Source organism: Ctenocephalides felis, unplaced genomic scaffold, assembly GCF_003426905.1.
Source record: "Ctenocephalides felis isolate EL2017-DRISC unplaced genomic scaffold, ASM342690v1 CF-g0.4_SCAFFOLD_03571, whole genome shotgun sequence".
Classification (NCBI taxonomy): domain Eukaryota; kingdom Metazoa; phylum Arthropoda; class Insecta; order Siphonaptera; family Pulicidae; genus Ctenocephalides; species Ctenocephalides felis.
The window spans coordinates 50,975,416-50,998,025 of record NW_020539725.1 but is presented as its reverse complement, the minus strand read 5'-3'; the positions used below and the strand labels follow the sequence as shown (position 1 = coordinate 50,998,025).

General features: G+C 28.1%; 2 protein-coding genes across 3 annotated transcripts; one reads left to right on the top strand and one right to left on the bottom strand.

Annotated features, from left to right (window-relative positions):
* Positions 1-318: 318 nt before the first annotated feature.
* Positions 319-18,857, bottom strand: LOC113385278. 2 transcript variants are annotated; one of them, XM_026623121.1, is made up of 8 exons: positions 18,418-18,857; positions 16,099-16,300; positions 12,441-12,624; positions 10,641-10,718; positions 9,965-10,226; positions 8,053-8,140; positions 3,611-3,767; positions 319-561 (listed from the first exon to the last, which is right to left on the bottom strand). In XM_026623121.1, exons 1-8 carry the CDS (start codon positions 18,855-18,857, stop codon positions 359-361), a joined length of 1,614 nt encoding a protein of 537 aa, XP_026478906.1. In that variant the 3' UTR covers positions 319-358. The 2 variants fall into 2 exon arrangements, with proteins under 2 accessions (XP_026478906.1, XP_026478907.1); XM_026623122.1 differs by lacking the exons at positions 319-561; positions 3,611-3,767 and adding an exon at positions 4,583-4,642.
* A 2,442-nt stretch (positions 18,858-21,299) lies between these two features.
* On the top strand, positions 21,300-22,419 carry LOC113385279. Its single transcript, XM_026623123.1, has 3 exons — positions 21,300-21,534; positions 21,725-21,994; positions 22,336-22,419. Exons 2-3 carry the CDS (start codon positions 21,736-21,738, stop codon positions 22,401-22,403), a joined length of 327 nt encoding a protein of 108 aa, XP_026478908.1. The 5' UTR covers positions 21,300-21,534; positions 21,725-21,735; the 3' UTR covers positions 22,404-22,419.
* Positions 22,420-22,610: the final 191 nt, after the last annotated feature.

Genomic DNA, 22,610 nt, shown 5'->3' with positions numbered 1-22,610 from the left:
CAAAAAATAATGCACGGATCTGGAGGTAGTATAGAAAACTACTCAGAAGATGAGGATATCTTGCAAAAAAAGATCATGTTGGATAGCACTTATTTGTTTATTATGACAAAAAAAATCATATAATTCAGGTAATGTATATTACTTCTGAAAAAATGAATAAATGTAACAATATTTATTATAAAATCATGATATGTAGCAGGTTTTTGGAATTCTTGGAACGTAACCCCTTTTTTGTACCAGTTCCTTATAACTTTCTTCCTTATAACTTAACTCTTTGTTCCTTATAATACGGATTCGGATTCTGGAACGTAACTACCGTGTTGTACGGGGTTACCTGTATGTGACCTAAATATTTTAACTATCTACTACTCACCCTATGCTCTTTACTCCTGAAACTCCCAGTCCGGACAGGATTTGCTCCACCGTTTTCCTTGTTCCGGCGCGAACTGCCTTGGCGCATAGCGTGCCGGGAACTGCTTCCTCCGGAGCGGCGAATGGAAGTGGTGCGATGTTGCCTCTGTTGAACTGATTCGGCACTTGCTGAGAGCAACGCCACCACCACTAGTTACCCAAACAAATGTTATCATAAATAAAACTGTTTTATTATTAATACCTCTCTATTACCGAAGGAATAGAAAATTTAAAATCAATGTGTGAAAAAATCGCGTTTCTACAAATTCATTTCAGAAGCTACTACTGCAAAGTCAAAATTGAAACTACTGCACCAGCAGTTCTTCGATCAATTTTATGAAAGTAATCCGAAGTATTCGAAACGATATTTATGTAACAAAATTCGATTTCACATTGTATGAAATTTTCGTACTCAAATCACAATTTTAAAATGTTATTGATTATTTCCTTATTCATTACATAGTAAAATTAAAATTTATTCATGAGGACTAATTAAAGCAAAGATTTAAAAATCATTTATAATAGTTTATAAAAATCACAAAAATTGTTAAAAACATTAAATTGTATAAAACTTGATTGCTTATTTTAATTACATGAATTAGTCTAATCATTCACAGCAATTGCTACCGCCGCTCAGTATTTACTGGGTATAATACAAATAATAAACAATATAAATTAGTAAAGGATGAAAATGTTTATTAATAAATTCATATGTGGTGCAGATAACAAAAGCACGTTAAAAAACAAAATGCTTAAATTACGACATCAATCTATACTGTGTTTAAACAATATTCATGGGTCAATCAGCAACATGCAATTGCAATACAAACTTCTGCTAGTTAATATGAAACATATTTTATAATAAAATATATAATAAAATGAGCTGGTTATTTAATTTTTATAATAAATATTAATAATTTTGCTTAAAACTTATAGAATGTAAAATATATTATATTTTCTTTTATCAAATTTTTATTCTAAATTGACTTACGCATAAATGAATTGCTGCCACGTAAAATGTCTTGTTTTATAAACACGTCTCTTAACGAAGAAATGATTTTTAAGAAGAAATCAAATTTTTTTAGGTGCAATGAAAATCAACATTAGAATTCCGATAGAATCACGTATTATCTCATTAAAAATAAATCATTCGTTAAAATCGAGTCAAAAACCAACCATTTTTATGGCAAATTCAATAAATTAACTTCCACCTAATATATTATTTTATAAATTACCTAAATTAATAATGATTAACTGTATATAAGTCACTGGCATTATTAACTAAATATTAAGTTGTGTAGAACTCACTTAAGTTGTATACGTTAAATTTTAAAAGTAGCTCAATTTTCCACAGGCTGTGATGAAATTATATCGTCTAAAACTTGTTTGCAATTTGACTAAATACTTTACATCTTGAAACTTATAAAAATATTGTACATATCAATAATATCGATTTCCGACTATAAGTGTAAAATAAATGTAAAATTTTTAGATTCGTTTATAATAATGTTAGTAAAATCTTAATGAAAATTGCCAAGGCAAAAACTTAAACAAGCCATGCTACTCTAGTAATAATATATATATATATCGGTGGTTTCAATGTCTCAGTCTTGATTATCACAAAACGTTGAATATCACCCACGAAAGCTATAATTGTTAAAAACATTTACGAAAATTTAAGAAAACCTCCAAAAGTTTTCAATATAGGGAAATATGAATATTGACATAATAGTACGTACATTTAAATATTATTAAGATGCATTATTTTCAACATTGTGATATAAAAATTTAAATATTATTTATAGATAACATAGTAATTTAATATGAAGTTATCTATTTAGAACCAAGTTCTAAGTAGAGAATAAATTCTTCTTATGCACCGATTATATTTAGAGATGAATTCCAAGCAAAATCAATTTCTCTTAGTTCTTTAAAGACTTAAAGAATAAGAATAATAAACATATGCTTTTAATAATAATTCTTTGCTAAATTATAAAATTCCGGAATTTAATAAATTAGGCAAATATAATAATTATAAAACAATATTTTTGCATGCAAACTATAAATGATTTATTGAACATTTTAAAGCAACCAGATATAATGTTCACCGTAATTTTATTTGAATTTTTTTTCCATCGCAACGAAATTACATTTCATAAATAATAACTTCGATTTGTGATTTAGGAAAACGAAACTTCAATACAAGATTTGAAAAAAAAAGATTTTAGTACGCGCACCCCATCGTGAACATACAACTTTCGCCATTCGAAGAGATAAATACAGTAGAACCCGTTTAAAACGATTTCGCAATATAAGATTTTTCGAATAAGCCACTTTGCGCTCGCCTCTGCAAGTTGAGTCATTTTTTCATACATTTTTAACGCCTAATAAGATTTAATAAAAAATGAGATACTGTAAAAAAAACTATAATAAGTTAAAGAAATGTAAAAAACAAACAATAACAAAGTATCACATGGTAGAGAGGGGTCAAGTAAGAATTTTTCAAAAAAAAAATCCCAAAATTTTTCAAAAAAAATTTGAAAAAGTTTAAAAAAAATCAAGGTAAAAAATACACCTGATATAGGTGGTTTGGAGGGGGAGGTGGAGTTATAAATATCTCTAGGTGTCACGAAGGAAAAGGATAGAGACAGAAATCCTTAAAAAATCTATCAATCACGTAAGGTTGACAAAAAATCACGAAACTTGGGTAAGATATCACGTGTATTTATTTTTTAACTGATTTAAAAAAAATCAAACATTTTCAAGGAATATTCAAGAATTTTACAGTTTTATCACATAACTAAAAAAATACACTTGATGTTTGGCGGCGGAAGGGGACATAATTTTGAATATCACCATGTATCACCAAGGGGGAGGGTGGGTCCAAAAATCCTTAAAAACTCGCTCACTTGATTAATGGACCCTTACGTCGGATGATAAAAATAATTTAATTACAATTCGCCATTACTCTGGTCGCTTTAAGTAATTTGAGGACAATCTCAGAACAAACATTCCAATATTCTAATGACAATGTGCAGCATGCGATCGTGCTTGTCTTCTGCGACGGACATGACATGGTTGTTTTTCGTGCAATGACGTTTCCGGGTACTATCAACGGCATCTTGTGTCGACAATGACATTTTTCTGGTCGATGATTCGTGCTGATCATCGCTGTTAAATGATTCATTATTTTCGTTACCGTTATTACTGCTAGTGTGAGATGCCACCGGGGACGTAGTGAGATTTAAAGGGGGCCTGCCTGTGTTCTTCACTGCTCCTAATTCCAAGGATCCGCCTCTGGATTCCAAAAACCACTCAGAGCGGGTACGCATCCTGGCAGTCTGGCGTTCATGTACCTAGGAAAAGAATAAAAATAATAATTTTAGTATGGATACATACAGGGATAATAAATAAATAATTGAGCTACCAAAGAATCGTTTGGGTACATGTTGGAAAGCAAGTTATATATTAACAACTCGAAATTAATATGATTTAACAATGTCTTATATGTCTTATAAAATTCAATGTCAAATAATGTATACGAATATTGATAATTGTCTTTATCATATGCTTATCTATAAAAATAATAGTGATAATAAAAAAAATAACTCAAGCAAGATAATTCAATTTGATATAAATATATTGTACAAAATAATTGTCTTTATTTTACTGAATCTATTTTCTAAAAATTTCGATTTCGAATTGAATTGATTGATTATTGCATTTTAATAAGTTAGTAATTGTGAGCAAAAAATGAGTATTAAAGCTTGTATGTAAATCCTTCTTACATTGTCTATAGTAAAAAGTGTGAATAGTTCATGTGCAAGTTAACATGCCAAAATTAGTTATGAATTTAATAAACATTCTATACTTAAAAAGTGCTAAATAACAACCATCACAGAAATTCAAAACGGATTCAACAAAGCTCATTAACAACTATAATAAATTAATATAAGAAAAATCTACGAATTAAAATTTAAGTTCACCAACATACCAAAGAAAATAATATAAATTATATTAGAATAATAATAATAAACTTACATTATTTTTCTAAATACAAACAATTTTTAAATCGTCCTTAGTAGAATCTTGCTTATCTTCTTTTCAAAAGATGATTTGGTATTTTATATCTTCAACAATTGGTGGCTAACAAAACTTCCAAAATTGCTGTATGAACTAACTTTTTAATTGAAAAATAAAGAGTAATTTGTAATTACAATAAACACAGGACCTGTAATTTAAATAAAGTTATGCATTTGCTAAATAATTCAGGAACTTCATTTACAAAATGATAAAGAAACAAATTAAGTATCATTTGCCACCAGATATAGATAGACTTAAAAACAAAAGTTTATGAATTCGCCGTACAGAAAAGTATAATGAATCGGACGAGATACATTATAAAAATACTAAATATAAAGAATTAAATAAATAATCACACTCATTGATATATAAAGCAGAAACCGTAACCAAAAAGTATAGTAATAATAGAAATTGTAAATAACAGACTGTACAAAAACCAAAACTTTCACAGTGCAAAAATATAACAAAATTTTCTTGTATTGTTTATTTCCTTTATATAAGGAAATATGATGTATATAATGTATATTTTTGCAAATGCACCAGTTGATGCTCGCACAAACCCAAAGATTTTTTGCAATATCTATATTTATGAAAACAGCAATTATATTCAAACATGAATAGCTACATCCATCATTATATAATTTCTTAAAAATCTCTTAAGTATTGAGATTAATAATAAAGATGAATGTAGATATTTAGTAAAATAATCGACACGACAACGAAATAAAATGAAATGAAACACAACATGCTTACATGCAAGTTTTAATAGTATTTCAGAATCAGATAGTGCAAAAATGTTAATATAAATTAAGAAAATCCTGACAAAAAATAAATAAACATGTTATATCAGATCAAAAGTGGCAGTAGAGAGGCGATCATTTTATTATAAATTCATTTAAGGATTGAAGTCATTTTAAAATCTATTTTGAAAATTAATATCTAATATAAATGCTTCAAAATTATATAAAATGTTCGCCTGCATCTCAACATGAGTATTGTTTTTGCATACAATACGATTTTTTTGTCTTCAGGTTTTAACATCGATATAATATATTATAACACTAGCAATAACTATAAACTATTTATTAAAAAAATAAAAAAAATAAAATTTTTAACGGAATAAAAAGTTAATCGTAAATTCTAAAGACCGAACAATCGTATTATGTGAAAAACAAAATGTATCTTACAATAAATACTATAAGTATAATTTTTAACAATAAACTTATAATTTCATCAATTTAAAAATTTACTTAGAAATTGGAGGGATATTCGCGCAATGTTAAAAGAATACAATTAAATTGTAGAATTATAAGTACATTAAGTAACAAATTTACTTTTTTACATATTACTAAATATCTCTCAAGCGTTTTATGAATATTTCGCATAGGATTTATATTATTCATAAATTTATTATTGGAATGTATTTGATAAGAACATTCTTATATTTAAACCTATATGAATACTGTTTTTTTATAAAATTATTACTTATATTTCATATGCCTTATGCCCTAAAATCTGTAACTTTTGAGCCCTTATAACAGAATATAACAAATAGTGACCTTCTATAAGTTTTTTAACGAACAAATAAATGTTCTCAATATTTTTATAATATATACATATATGTAAATCATATAAATTGAAAAACTATATTGTCCATAGAATACTGATTTTCTAATAAATCTAATTCCCTTCAATTCTATCTTGGTAAAAAAATTGAGAACTACTAAAGCCGCCAATAATAAGAATATTGTTGGTATGATATTGTTAATTAAGTATTTAGTAAGTTTTAATACTTGTTATATTTATTACCTAATAATCGTTTATATTTGGAACGACTTAATAGATATTTAGACAGAAATCAATAATTTTGTATGGATCAAACACCAATTTCCAAAAACAACCAAACATTATAATAGGTAGTATGCTATAATTCATCAATATTTGAACATACATCACACATCACACAGGAAATGGAGCAACAAATTAAATGCAGCAATTAGAGTCTATATCAGTCTTTTTCGAATATTTGGAAAATCAAAATACTGTCATGTTCTTTGAAATAATTTGTGACATAATTTACAAGTATTACTTACAGATGATAAAACTAAGCTAATAAGCATAAATATAATACTTAATATATTTATGCAAAATATTTTCACATTAGGTATTAATTTTATTTTACAATAACTTGTGCATTATTTTTGCCTATGCCTTAGTTTTTAATCACTTTTTATGCGTATATAATATTTTAAATAAAAATTATTTTAAATATAAATTATTTTAAATATATATCTGCAAATCACAACAATCTTTATAGCATTCAGAAAAATGTATAGTTTTCAGTAATTATACCTCAACTTTAACATTATTTCGTTCATCATAACAAACTTCATTCTAAATGTTGAAGGCACGCTCCAAGATAATATTTTCATTTTACAAAATATTGGCAAGTAAGGTCTCTCTAAAAATTTCTAAAAATTAAATAGAAAGAGTATTGAAAAGAAAAGGCTAATCGTATCGTAAAAACAAGCCAACTAATGATGAAAAATGTGTACTATACAATATCCAATATTTAAAGTATATATAGTGTTTACATGGAATATCATTAGTTGTTTGAATATCTAGATTATGATTATTGATACCGACAATAGCTTCGTCTTTAGTTTTATCATGTTCGAATAAAACGACCTATCATTCAATCTAAACAAAATTTGAGCATAAGCATGAGGCTAAATGAAATGGCAAAACGCTCAATTAAAAATGAGTTTATATTCATATTTTTATGGGTGCAGTATTTAAATCATTTTTTATCTTCATGTCAAACTACCGTCAACTCGAATAAAATGATTCGGACAATAATTGAAAAATCATGCAAGAAATTAGCAAGTAAATACTGATTCTAATATATAAAATAGAAAATGCATTTATGTAAAGATTAAGTTTTATGTATAATTGACCGGTATGAGGTTTAATAAGTATGAAATTTTTTTTCTGGGAATATTTTTATTCTTCCGCTAGTTCAACTTGTACTTATTTATATACATGTTTGTGCTAAGTTATGGGCAAAGACTATGAAAACCTAATTTAACGTTAATTACCTACACAATATAAAAATTATCAGTGAACAGATTCTATATTAAACCATGGTTGAAATAGTTTGGTCAATGCAGTATAAAAAGATTTCACGTACTAATAATAAAAATTAAAAAAGATATTTAATATATTTAAGATAAAATAATTGCATACTCAAATACATAAATATATAAAATATAAATACATGCTCGTATAAACAAACAAACGAGTAAAAGCGATTACAAAAATACATATGTAATAACAAAATTATTTTGACTATATAATCACACACACTCATTTCCACACATAGCTGATTATTATTTAAAAGTGTTGATTCTATATAAAACGGCATATGCAAAATTTGGATGATGATTTGGATAGAGTGTAGGTTTTGTTAAATATATAACGTTTAGAGAAGTTAATTTTTTAGGTTCATATGACGTGTGCAAGCCTAGGTGTAGTTTCAGGAGAATCACAAAGACCTACCTGAGGCAGGTACGTGAGACTTTTCGTACTCTCCGCGTAACGATTTACTGCACGCAACTCTTCCAGCGTCATGTGGTGTGAACTAGACCTGTAAAATAGCAAAAAATCAATTAACTTTAATAATAGATAATAATAATTAAATGTTTTTATTAAAAATAAATATTGAGTAATTTCATAATTAGATTTATCGACGGAATTTCAAGTATAAAATTATTACATTAAAAAATGCTCCCTAAATCCTTCATAGAAATACTGAAAAATTCATAGGATTTAATATGACAATCAAACAAAAGCCTTTAAACAGTTTTATATATTTTCATGCATTCTTTATTCTTCAAAATAAAAAACAGTATGAAAAATAACTACATATAATAATCTTGTATAGAAATGTGGAGGAATCTAGTAACTATATGAAATTGTAAAAGCTTGATGCTCATAAGTAACCTTTGTATGTTAAATAAAACCTTCCTTAAGGGGGTGTTCTAGTGTAGAAATTCAAAAAAAGCGTTTTTTTTTTTAATTTTTTTTATGAAGCTTAACTATATATATACGAGCAGATTTTTTAAAATCTTCTTCTTTAAAAACTTTGAACGCGTTTCTCTCTGAACTGTCCTTTTCCATACGATGTACACAATTTCTCGAGTTCTACTGAACCGATTCACTTGAAATTGTCAAAGAATCTTCTTTATAGACTTCTCTCTAGTATGTACTAGCCTCATCCTCAAATTTCAATTTTTACTATTTTTAGATCGAGAAACTCAAAAAAGTGGTGATAAACTGATCAATACTGCCAAAACAAAAAATTTCAACTCAATTCTAGTATATACCATAGCAACATCATTATAGATTAATAGGAATTATTATTCTTTTTTGTTCATTTCAAATTACTAAGAGAGTTGCAATCGTGTACACAGTCACGTGCCAACTTTTGAGCCCCTCACTTTAACCACGGCTAATTTTTAACTTTTAATTATTAACTTTTTTTTGTTTCAATTTGTTTCTTTTAATATTTTGGTTAATTTTTTTCTGTACTCTTATAAAGATTTATAAAGAGAATAAATAAATTATAAAAAAATAATAGTACAAAAATTTATTGCCTTTTTTGCGATTACCTAAAATTCATGCGTCTACACTAGATTACCCCCATTAAAGAAAGACAATACAGTATGCAAAATTAAATTATAAATAAATATAAAATATATGCAAAAAACTAATAGTATCGTTGAAAAAATCTGTAATATTTGTGCAACTTATTTTTCTTTTTAAACTTACATCGACGACATCACAATTCAATTACGTTAACAAATTAATAAAGTTCACAGAATTTAATATGACGAGCAAACAAAAACCTTTAGGCAGTTCTATATATTTTTATGAATTCTTTACTCTTCAAACTAAAAAAAACGGTATTCCAAGAGTCGATAAGTGCTCTAAATAAAAATTAACACATTTAGCCACTTTATACACAACTACTAACGTCAATTAAATACGCAACGTGTCACTAGATCTAACATTCGGAATGCACTGTTATGAAAGATAAAAGTATAATGTTTAAATTAGTTGTGTTTACTTAAACATATGCCTGTGAATATGTAGCCTACCAATAAAAGAATAATAATATTGCGATAGACTGTTCAAATTTTCAATTTGAAACTAATTAACTTAGCGCCTTTTACACAACTCAACGTCGTGTTAGTAAAATACATAAACAAAAAGTAAGCGGAATATAATAAAGCAATCTCTAATTTTTATAAAAAATCATTCATAGAAAGGGTTGAACTAATCATTTGCTCTGAAACTCAAAAAAAAAACGAAAATTTTCAAAATACCTCTTTGAAACTATTTCTCATAATTTGTTCAAATTTTAATTTGCAAGTTATAAAAATTTTCTTTTCTTAATATTTTTACTAACCTGCTGGAGCGGCTGCTAGAACAACTTGAAACGTTAGCTCCGGTTTGGGCCGAGGAAGAAGCGGTCCCGCCGCCGTAGAGCCCCGCAGGACCCTCCAAGGACACAGAAAGCCGAGCACACGATTCCAAAAGCGAATGTTCTGGTATCATATCCAAAGAAGCAGATGCGCCTCCTCCAGAAGATGAACCACCACCTCCTCCACTTCCAGATATATCGGAAGTCAAAGCAGGTGTCGATTGAGATTCTTCTTGTGATGTCACGCCTACAAAAAATATAAAAAAAATAAAAATGAAATTTTAATTGCGTTAATTTTTATTACTAATGTATTTAAAATCGAACAATGGAATCATACTATGTGACTCATAGATTGTTAAATGAAAACAGGAAAAAGAAATTAAACAATCGCATTACTCATGAACAAGGCAGCAGCTACGTATGTAATTGAAAAAATGACTTTCTATTTAATTGAATTTATTGCATTGATTCAAGTCAGATATTTGTACAATTACTAGATATAAGCCATATCAAGATAACCTTATAAACATATAATAAAAATGAATGAATGGTATCTTTAAAAGAAAAATTAGTATAAAAACATGAATACTTCATGTAATTTAGAGATAATACGGACGCAGTAAAATTAATTGCCAAATAATAAATATGAATTTTCTCTTACCTCCAAGGTTATATTTTCTGCCCCACCGTGCACATTCACATTGAAGCCAAGTTTGTTCAGCTTCTAATGACAATTGCCCTGAAAATAAAATCGTTACACCATTACCATCAGAAAGGACATGTGTAAATCCCAGATGATGCTTTTTTACACCAATGAATCCAAAGTGAATCCAAAGGTAACTTATAATCAAAATAAAATACGCGTTACAAATGCATAAGAGGTTCCTTATGCTGTGTTTCCTTCTTTTGCGTTTTCACCATTCGAGGATTAAAAATGAGATCGAATTTGATTATTACTGACTAAAAGTTTGTTTATTCGCAGATCTAATAAGCATACACATGATAAAACTAGTGGTGCATGGCATCGTGTCTTCAGGTAAATTGCTGGAACTTCCCGTACCGTAATTAAAAATCTTGGTACGAAACCCAAAAGAAATTTACACAAAATGTGTACAACATTATTAAAATCTCTATAAAATATCTAATAATTTGATGTACAAATGTCCGATAAACATTTTTGACCGCCATTTTTTTAAATTTATTTTTATTGAGAGTCCATAACCGCTGGACCTGCCTTCCCAAAAATTTAATCAGTTCTTCATCTTATTAATACGAGTAAAATGTTTTTTTGAATTATTAAAATCGGACGCTCCGTTCTCTTAAAAACTGATTAACCGTTTTTGGCACTTTTTGCCCCATATCTTCGGAACGGCTAGACCTGCCTTCGCTAAAAACTAATCAGCACGTCTCCTTATCACTACGAATAGAATGTTTTCTGAATTATTCAAATCGGTTAATCGGTGTTCCCGAAATCGTCGACAAAAATTTGTATCCGTACACAAACACAAACACAAACACACACACACACACATACACCCATTTTCTCTAAGGTATGCCAAAATATTCAGAAACCTTTGAAACGTAAAGATATATAAAAAGTTTCATTTTCGATTTTTTTGCGATTACTATAACTTATCCTACGGGAAGTTAATAACAATAAAATTCAAATAAGTATTCAGTAAAATACCCTTTGTAAATAATCTAACACATTAAACGAACAACTAGTAAATAGATGGAATGAAGTTAATTTCAGGAATTGCTCAAATTGCAAGATGAATATTTGACTGAAACCCACGTGGGGAAAATGTTAAATAATAGTAATAACCAACATTAATATGAAGAAGAAGAGGCATCAATTAGCATTGGAAACGCCACTAATAACTTTAAAAATATTAGTCATGGTTTAACAATGGCAAATAAACTTTGCCACATCATTACGAACATTGATACTTCTATGAAACGAAATTTTGCTTTTAAAGGCCAATTGCTAATGCAAAAACTGCCAAAAGCAAGAGAAAATTAATTACATAGCTCTTCAAATCATTGCTTAAATTTATTATGGTTTTAACATAATTAATCAAAATATCCAAATACTATAAAAAACGAGTAAGACAATCATGCCTTATTTCCGCATAATACGGTACAATATGCCGATTCCTGCACGTTGAATCATCTAGTGATAGTTTTTAACCAATATAATACGTTTTCTGACCCAAAACGCGATTTAGTCCCTAAGAAATTATGTTTCGGTTATCATGAACTGCAGTTCAATTAAATTGATTTTTTTACATATATACTTCTTTTACTTTGTGACTTAGGAACGTATCTCCTATAATTCTATATAAATTACAGATCAGCATTAACAACTCCTTCATTCGCGACAAATTTATGGAGCCATATCAACCGTGAATATTTATCTCAGCAGTTTAATAAATACAAAAGGTTATTTTTAATTACTCACGAGCATAAAGTTGTTGTGCAGTTGCACTTTTCGGTGGTGGCGGATCACGGAAGCTGCAGATCCATTCATCTCCAACGCGCAGAACTCTTCCGGTAACACGAGCGTAATATAAATACATCTCTCGTTCAAATAATGCACCAGCTGTGAAATGTTCTATCAGAAGTTTCATAACACGAGTCGCCATCTGAAACAATGACAAATGAAATTAATGACATGATAATTGTAAGTTAAAATGAGGTAATAATAATATTTGGTTTAAGCTACAAATAAAAAAATGGATCATGATATTCACTTTAAAAAATAATATTTTGCATACAACTTATGGTATTTTCTTCATTCATGTATGCTTAGTCTAAAACAACCTCTAAGCACTGATATGTTCATATAAAACTCATAAATAGTTGAATTGGCTCTAAATAACAGAAGGCCAGAAGGGTCAAGTATTAGATCTCAAAATAAGGTACTAGATAAGGTTGAGCAACGCACGACCCGCCAAGCATTTCTCAACTACAGATTATTTTTCTAGATATTTTATCAAATACGGTTAATAAAGGCTAATTTTGTCAGATTTTTAAGTTTATAAAAAGGTTCAATTCTATTCAAAAAGTAGAAAAAACAGAGAAAACTGAAATTTCACTCGATTCGCTAAGCATAGCATAACATAATTCAAAAATGAATGTTAGTATTTTAGCGTTGAAGTGGGTAAATTATGAATGTAATTTGTGCTAGCTGCCCCTTTCATTTATATTCCACATATTTATACATTGAGAATTAGTTATTTTTTATAGTAATAATATTCTAGAAATATTTCTTGTGGCCGAACGTTTGCCGGGTCAGCTAGTATATGTATACATAAAATTTTAAAATATAAATTGGCCCGTGGGTTAAAAAGGTTGCTCGCCCTTGTACTAGATTTTGAATAACCCATCGCAGATCCTAAAGATATAACTGAAGACATATTGTTGGCAAATAAAAATATATTAAATGACTTTAAATCAACTTCTATAAAATAAATTTGAACATGTGTCATACGAAATCAATCTATAAATTATATCAAAATATTTTAGCGATTTTGGTTTATTTTCAAGTTTGAGTTGTAACAGATTAGAATATTCACAAAAAAAATTCTTTAAAAAAAAGTTAAAAAAAAAGCTAGTTTTAAGAGACTATTTTCTGTCGCTAACAAGCTGTTTTTCTTATAAATTTTAATGTGATAAATTCGAATCAAACTAAAATTGGCATTCCCTTTTGCAATACGCTGAGTTCCACACCGATGGGCACAAAAAGATGATAGCAATCATCAAACAAAGTATAAATTTAATTTCTAAATTCCGAAAAAAATATACTGAGTTGTGGTAATATTGTCAATGGTAATCTCGCTAATTACTTAAGCAATATTTTGTTGTATTTATTAAATAAAGAAAATTTTACTATTTCATGCACAAGCCTAATTGCAAAATGAATTATAATTTATGAGGCGTGAACATAAGCTTTCAAGTGTAATGTGATAATAAAATTATACAATGCATTATTTACAATTATCGCATTACAACATTGAATCCATTCTAATCTATATTACTGTAATATTTGTATTTCAAATTCAAAATATTGCAATGAATTTTAATTATTTGCTTTACTAACTGAATTGTAATTCATTAACTATTGCATACAATTGGAATGGTGTTTATAATTCAAGTGTACCGCATTTGGCTACTGTTGTATGAAATATTTTAATTGATACAGAACTAATGAATAATACTTTATAGTAGATACTATGAAATGGTAGATATAATATCCAGTACATTAGATGAGTAAGATTTTATATGGTAATTAAACAGTTTAATTAGAAAAAAAATCGGTTTGATTAGTTAATGCGTTTTAATATATATACTCTTAAATTCAATATAATATTGAATTATTTATGATGCTTGGTTGTGTATTCAAAATTCAATCTTAATATTTATCAACTCATAATTTGATGACTATGGTTTTATCTCATCAGTATAAATATCTGTATATATATTACACTGATGACACAAATGTCTTGAAACGTTTGTACATTAAATATTATTTAATAAATAGTGCAAAAAATATCGCAGTGTGTTCGTATTTCCAAAGATGGTTATATATATATATATATATATATATTATATATAATGAAAATTATTTTTATATGCAAAGTGCATTTAAATATATCATTTAAATTATATCAAACCAAGCATACGTGTTTAACTAACGATAAGCTTAGAAGAAATGGCATGCAAAATTGATTTCCTATTGAGAAGATAAATAATCGAGGTGGTAGGAACCATTTTATAGTCAAAATTACTAATGTTGCTGATATTATGATATGCATGAAATTATTAATTAACAAGCATAATAATGTATTATATATACAAACGCCTTCATTCATTAGAAGAATGCTCGAATAATAGAACTATGTCACTTTTAAGAAATCTAAACATGAACAAGTCTACATAGATAACTCACCCAAACGTCCTCCTTAAAAATTGGTAAGCATATGGGCAAAAGCCAAAATGTACAGCGTTCAAATACTAATCTTAACTATTTATTAAGAAAGAATTGTGTATGCTAATTATGAATATTGTTATGCCTCATTAAAAGTTCTAATCTCATTACAAGCATAGTTTTAGAAGAAAACATTGATGAAGTCATTCGACTGCTTTGATTAGGGGATTGTACTATCAATAATTCAATCTGAAGAATTTTTTTATCAAATAAATTCGATATATACAATCATAATGCAACAGAAGCAGTGTGACCCAAATTTTTATGATTCTATATATATGTACTTTTGATGAAGTTCCCATAAAGAACACAATCTTTTGCAGCTTTCCTTATTAAATTAATTTTAATACTTTGAAATGTTTTATAAATAGCAATTATAATTAAATGAAGCTGCAAACAAATTTTATTTTTTATTTGAAAAACTTTATCATTAAAAGAGGATTTGAATTGAAAAGAAGTTTATGCAAAAAAGGTGATTAGTCATCAAACCAGTGTTTATGACCAGATTATTAAAAAAAACTTGATCATGAGTAGATGTCACCCCATCAAAAAATTGGAAAATTAGATTTAAAAATTCTAGATTCTAGATTCTACTATTCCTTCCAGAATGATATCCTGACGACATAACAATTTTCAATATTGCCAAAAGTAAAATATTGTTTGCAGAAATAGTTAAAATAAATTTGTGTGTTTTGCTAAAATATATTTACGCTGATTTTTTTTTATCAGGCTTTATGTGCAAATTTCTAAAAATTATTTATATGTTTTAATACAAAATAATAAACTGTTTTTCTTTCCACTTTTTTGACTTGTAAATTGTCCAGTTCTATTCCATCAGGAATGATGAAACTAAAATATCTTTGTAATTGATGCTAATTAATCAAATTCCATTAAATTTAAATGGCTACCATTTACTAATTTGCAATGTATTACAAATACTTATTCAAAATATTGTCAAGAATAGAAGATAGAAGCCACGATAGCATCATCTGATAATTGAGATTGATTGTATAGAGTACACACTAATGAAATATTTATAACCATAATAGTATCGTCAAATAATTGAGATCAATTGTTCAAATATACAACTTTTTAGTTAAATAACTAAAAAACATAATAAATTCCCTACCTTATATTTATCTACATCTTGCATTCTGGCAGTTTTTCCATCTGCAACACAAGTATGAAAGAAACTGGGTGCTACAGACACCCCCAAAGCCTCACTGCTCATTCCGGTATCAGCCCGTTCTGCATTTGTTGCAATCACCCGGAAGGTGCCAAGTAGAAGAACCAACAAACGTTGAGTATGTGAAGGTAGAGAAGCCAGGAGGCTGTAAAGAAAGAAAAAAAAAATTATAAATATGTTTCAAAAATTCACCCAAATAGAGAATATATATTCATAAAGTAAAAGTGTGTTTCCTCAGAAAAGTTCTTTCTTCTTAACAACAATATAAAATGCATTATATCATATTATTTTTTATATTCTGTACCATAAAATACTGAACAAAACATTGAAATTTGACAAGAATATACATATGTATGATCATCCATGTGAATAATAGAAATAAAGAGGTTGTTACTCAAATTGAGAGCAATTTTAAAATGCAAAATAAATTATATTATATAGATTAGGATATGCTTTTATACAGCTTCTTCTACGAGTTCAAATAACTTGAGACCTTGTTTAAGTAAGACGAGCGTTAAAAAAATGATAGACTTTAATTTTATTATTATATGAACTACTACAAGGCAAATATATTCTGTATGTATGATGAATCACTATTAACCTGGATCAAATAACAAATAAATATCATTGCACATATATTATTAAGAAAGATAAGAAAGTAATGAATGGGTTATTATTTATTAATCAGCTTTCTTGGTATCATGCATTAGTGACTTTGTTTTAAAATATCAACACTATGAGCAAATTTTGATCCCAGATTAAGCAATTCCAAATAAGTGAAATCAAAATGAAGAAATTTAAATTCTATTCATGACTCTAAAAATAATATAAAATACTAGAAATAGTTTAAGATATATTTTCAATAAAAATATTAACAATTCCAATCATAAGCTGTAAGATTCCTGATCAGATATGCACAAAAATTCAGAAAATTGAACAGAATTATCCCTAATCCCAATAGAATATCACACATTTGCACTATATAAAAAGTAAACTAGTGTGGTGTATGGCATCGTGCCTTAAGGCAAATTGCTGGAACTTCCCGTACCGTAACGAAATGTTCGAGGAATACTGAATGTTTTCAAATAGATTATTATAAATGAATACTGTAGCATTGTGTAATATTTATGAGAATTATATAAACTGAATTGCAAATTTGAAATTATATATTTTAGAATATTAGAAATTAGTATATTAGAACTTTAGTCAGAATTAAAAATGAAATCTGAATTATTTTCGAAATACAAAAAAAAAAATGATACAATTTTTTTTTTCAAAATCAATTATTTTGTTAAGACAAGCAGAAAGTTCTTTGAACCATTTAAATCGGACGCTTAGTTCTCTCAAAAACTGCCATTTTTTACATATCTGGCTCCGTATCTCCAAAACGGCTGGACCTGCCTTTGCCAAAAACTAATCAGCTCTTTTCCCTATCAATAGGAATTGAATGTTTTTTGAACCATTCAAATCGGTTGATCCGTGCGCCCTAAAACGTGACTGGAAATTTGTATCCATACATACATACACACATACATACATACGTACACACACACACACATCCACTTTTTCTGAGGTATGCCAAAATGTTCAAAAACCTTCAAAACGTCGAGAAATGTAAAAATTTTCAATTACTATTTTCGGCCCATTACAATAACTTACCCTACGGGAAGTTAAAAAACACAATAGAGAGCTTACATTTTTTACAAGAAATATGCAATAACTTTACGTTAGGAAATAATTTTGTACAAACAAATGTACATACATACATACATACTAAAGTAATCAAAAACTATGAATCAACTACATATGTATGCAATTTAAGAAGCATGCAAATATTCATCAATGTCGGTTTACAAGGGGTGCCGGACTAGGTAGGGGCCGGATTACCGAGGGTCCACTGTATATATGTATTGTAAATGGCTTAAATTGTAACTATTGAATTTTAATAAAGTTCTATTCTATAAATGTTGCAATGACCTTATTGTATGTAGAATATATATAAAATATATATATACTTTGTATAGATAATTTGTACGATCTGTCATACCAGGCACTTCTGCCTGTCTAAGATGTATAAAATTTATATTAAATTCAAATTTAAAAATCATTATGGGATGCAACAATTGTTTATATTCAATATTGGATATTCACAAGTCTGCTTCTTGCAAGATAATTTTAAGCTAAAAATAGTTTAAATTTTATTGCATAGTTGTAGATACGAGTTTTATATTTAAAATATACATGTGTCAAATTATTACTCACTTATGTACTGCTTCACATTGTTCATCCTCATCTTGCATTTTGATGATCTCGAACATCCTAGCCTCCCCCTTAGTTCCAAAAACGCCTCCAGGAATCTTTCTTAAAAACTTCTTTAAAACACTTGCAATTGTATACACAGAATAGTTATCGACATTAGTAATCCTCCCCGTTGACATAAAATGTACTAATTTCTTCATCGAAGCCTGGTGCCCCGGAGCCCTGAAGACATCCTTTCTCGTCGGTGCCTCTTTATTCAATTTCAATATGAGCACCAACAGAGGGGCGGGAATGCCATTCTTGAAAACCTCTGACAGAGCGACTCCGAATTTAACTTTATCAAGCCTGTGGGGGTAAGGCCCGTTCCAAGGGTGACCACAAGCAGTCATTACAATGCCCAAAACAACAGCCCTTCGATGCATCCTTTGTGCCCAACTGGGCATTGTGCGGATTTATTCCGAATTTTCTATGTGACTATCGCATAACCTCACTATACAATAAACTGATGGTTCTGTCATCGAAAAAAACATTCTTACGAGAACTGGAATTATTAGTTATTCAGTTCAGATATGGTCATATCTGATTCTCACGTCACTTTTTTAGCAGTACTAAGCATATTAACGTTGTGTTGGTGATTTATTAACTATTATAATACAATATAACCACACCTCTAGATGTAGTCATGTTTGTAACCATTTGTAGCTAAAAAATCAATGGCTGCTTAATCAACCTGTCGGCTGTCGGCCGACGAGAACACTAAACACTATCGAGGGAACGAAAATAATTATTTGCATTAAGCCTTATAGACATGTTATATATAAAAACATACTAAACATAATTAATTTGTAATAAAATTTAGTCATGTTTTAATATTTGTATAATATTCATTTTTCGCAAAAAATTAATATAAAATGCACTTTCAAATGTGATGTTTTATCGACATTGTTACTACATTGACAAATTTATTCGTCGTTTGAAATTTTATATTTTTCTTCTGATATTAATATTAACTAGTAGTGCATGGCATTGTGCCTCAAAGCAAAGTACTAGAACTTCCCGTAGCGCAATTAAAAATTTTATTTTTATTTTACATTTTTTAGTTTTTGAAAAAATCTTCAAAACAATTGGACTCGCATTTACTAAAAACTGATCAGCACGTCTTCCCGTTAATACGAATCGAATGTTTTTTTTAATTATCCAAAATCGGTTGACCCGTGAACGCGAAAATTAGTTTGTATTAGAATTGAATAAATGTTTTAATACTTAAGTATTTTTCATTTTTCGCAAAAAATTAATATAAAATGCTCTTTCAAATGTGATGTTTTATCGACATTGTTACTACACTGACAAATTTATTCGTCGTTTGAAATTTTATATTTTTTCTTCTGATATTAACATTAACTGGTGCATGGCATCGTGCCCAAAGCAAAAACTGAAAAATCACATTCTACCAAATTTATTCGTCGTTTTAAATTCTCTTCTTTAAATTATTCTTCTGATATCAATATTAACTATAGTGACATGGCATCGTGCCTTAAGGCAAATTCCAGGAAGTTCCCGAAGCGCAATTCTTAAATTTATTCTTAAACTTAGTAAAAATTACATTTTTGAGAATTTTGAAAAAATTGGCCTCGTATCTTCGAAACGATTGGAGCTTCCTTTACTCGAATTTACTAATCGAATGTATTTTGAATAATTCAAATCGGTTGAGCCGTGTTCACAAAATCGTCTACGAAAACTGGAATCTGAACACACACACACATATGTACATCATTTTCTCAGAAACCTTTGAAAAGCAAAGATATATATATATAGAAATTTTCATTTTCGTTTTTTTGCGATTACTATGACACCCTATAGAAAATTTATCAATTTTACTATAGTATTCTATTAAAAATGTATTTCTAAGTGTGTATGCATACGCATTGTATTTTATTATTTTTTTACCTCCTGCAAGTATTTATAGTTATTGTATTAACATTTACTCAAATATTGTCAGAAATTTAAATATAACTTTCAAAATTAGCGCCTTCCGTATAAAATATTTAAAATTGTAATTAATTTCTACACGAACGAAACCTGAGTGCATTCGAACAATGAGTAAATATACTCTACTTAAAACAGAATTTATAAACAATAAAATGACGAATAAAATAATTTTGTTATTAATCACACGCAAAAGTATATTACAAATAATGCTACAAACACGCACGGAAAAAAAGTATAAGAAATAAAATAATAAAGAATAAATGACCGTGTTATTTATTTGAATTGCAAAAATCGGTTGATCCGTGCTCTCGAAAACGTCGGCGAAAAAATGTATCCGCACATACACACATGTATACATACACACACAATCATTTTTTTTAAGTCAAAATGTTCAGAAACCTTTCAAACGTTAAGATATACAAACAAAATATTTTGGATTTTTTGCGATTACTAGAACTTACCCTACGAAAAGTTAAATATATATTAAATTGTAAAATGATCAATAAATAACCAAATAACTGATAGAAATCACAAAGGAATGACAAATCAGCTTTAAATTTTCTCTATGTAGAAAAACTATCTTGATCATTTAAAATTTAAAACTGAAGTTATTTTTTTTAAATTGTACTATAAGTTTGACAACAATAATCTTCAATTAAATTTCAATATAAGTAATCAATACATCATTCTGAGACACTTTCCCAACTATAAATTTATAATCAATGAACTATTTCTCTCAAAGTTATTTCAAAAGTTTCTATTGCAATAAAATATCCCTACCAAAAAACCAAGTGGAATTATAATAAATTACATAAACAAATTACAACATAATTGTGTATATGCATTCGCATGTGTTTGTGTACATGACATCAAAGCATTTTCAAAGTAGAGATTTGCTTATTTGCCAGGAAGAAACGTTCCGTATGCGTGGTGTCAACTTCACACAAAGTTGTTAAATAAACATTTAAATTATAATTTACTGTGATATTATATTAAATATATAATATAAATATTATAAACAACATATGTAAACATACAAAAAGCGTATAATATTTCGTAACAAAAAAATATTGTACAAGGAAACAACTTACATCGACGGAACCATTATCAAGTGTTAATTATATTAAGCAGGTATATGTGTACGAATATGATAAATGACACTAAAAACCGTAACAATATCTTTTTTGTAAAAATTTTCAATTACCTTTAACAACATAACCTACAAATCTTGTTATAGCCGCTTTAAAGTGTTGCCATAAGCCAAATTTACTGACTACTATTCCATTAGTGTTGCCTCATGTAACTAAATATATCATTTCAGAAAATTCAAAAATGCCCACCACATTTAGCGAAATGGACCTCAGCACCCGTGCTAGACATTGTAATGTTGGAATTTTTACTTCATTTACTGCAAATACAAATCCAGTACACATATCATGCAGTGGTTATTATGGTCAACAAAACTACCACTTAATTAAGAATGATCAGCAGCCGGAGGAAGTAGCTATGGAAATGGATAACACTGTTAACAGGAAGCGACCAGCAGATATTCCAGGAAGTGAAGAAATTGATAAAAAACGATTTTGTCTAAGTGAGTAACGAATAATCTGGAATTCACTGGTAAAACAAACTAAAGTAAGATTGGTAAATGTATCAAAAAAATCTATGAAATAAGATTTAAGACCATAAAATGACAAAGTATTTACAGTACTACTATTTAAAAAAACCAGTAAACCACGAACGTAATTAAAACGTTATTATAACGTAACAGATGTTATGACGAACATAGTATATTAATTATCTAAAAATCGAACATGTTAATATCATAAATTTGAATTATAATTAAGTGGTTTCTTAGAATTTTTTTGCCAATATATTATTATCATTGTATCAGGATTATTCATGAGATTTTTTTTTAAATACATATTTCAGAAAATTTAAGCAATTTTGAAGCAAAACATGACGAAGAACTCATGAGCAGTGCTGAATATGAATTATAATAACTATGTATAGAGAATATTATTTTATATTAGAGTCCGTACTGTAAAACTTGGTTATTCTAAAAACCGGCTTACTAAAACATGCTTTATGTTATCAAATAGAAAAGTTTAATTTATAATTTAATGTTGGTTGTAGTATATAAATCTTTATTATTTTATTAGACTATTATTGATTAAAAAAATGAATTTTGCTCATATTATAGTGAT

Coding starts and splice junctions, on each gene's coding strand:
- LOC113385278 (XM_026623121.1), bottom strand. CDS start 18,857: ATGCCCAGTTGGGCACAAAGGATGCATCGAAGGGCTGTTGTTTTGGGC. Junction 12,625..16,098: donor AAGATGTAGATAAATATAAG/GTAGGGAATTTA, acceptor TCATTGTTTCAG/ATGGCGACTCGTGTTATGAA. Junction 10,719..12,440: donor TGCACAACAACTTTATGCTC/GTGAGTAATTAA, acceptor TTTTATTTTCAG/GGCAATTGTCATTAGAAGCT.
- LOC113385279 (XM_026623123.1), top strand. CDS start 21,736: ATGCCCACCACATTTAGCGAAATGGACCTCAGCACCCGTGCTAGACAT. Junction 21,995..22,335: donor TAAAAAACGATTTTGTCTAA/GTGAGTAACGAA, acceptor TACATATTTCAG/AAAATTTAAGCAATTTTGAA.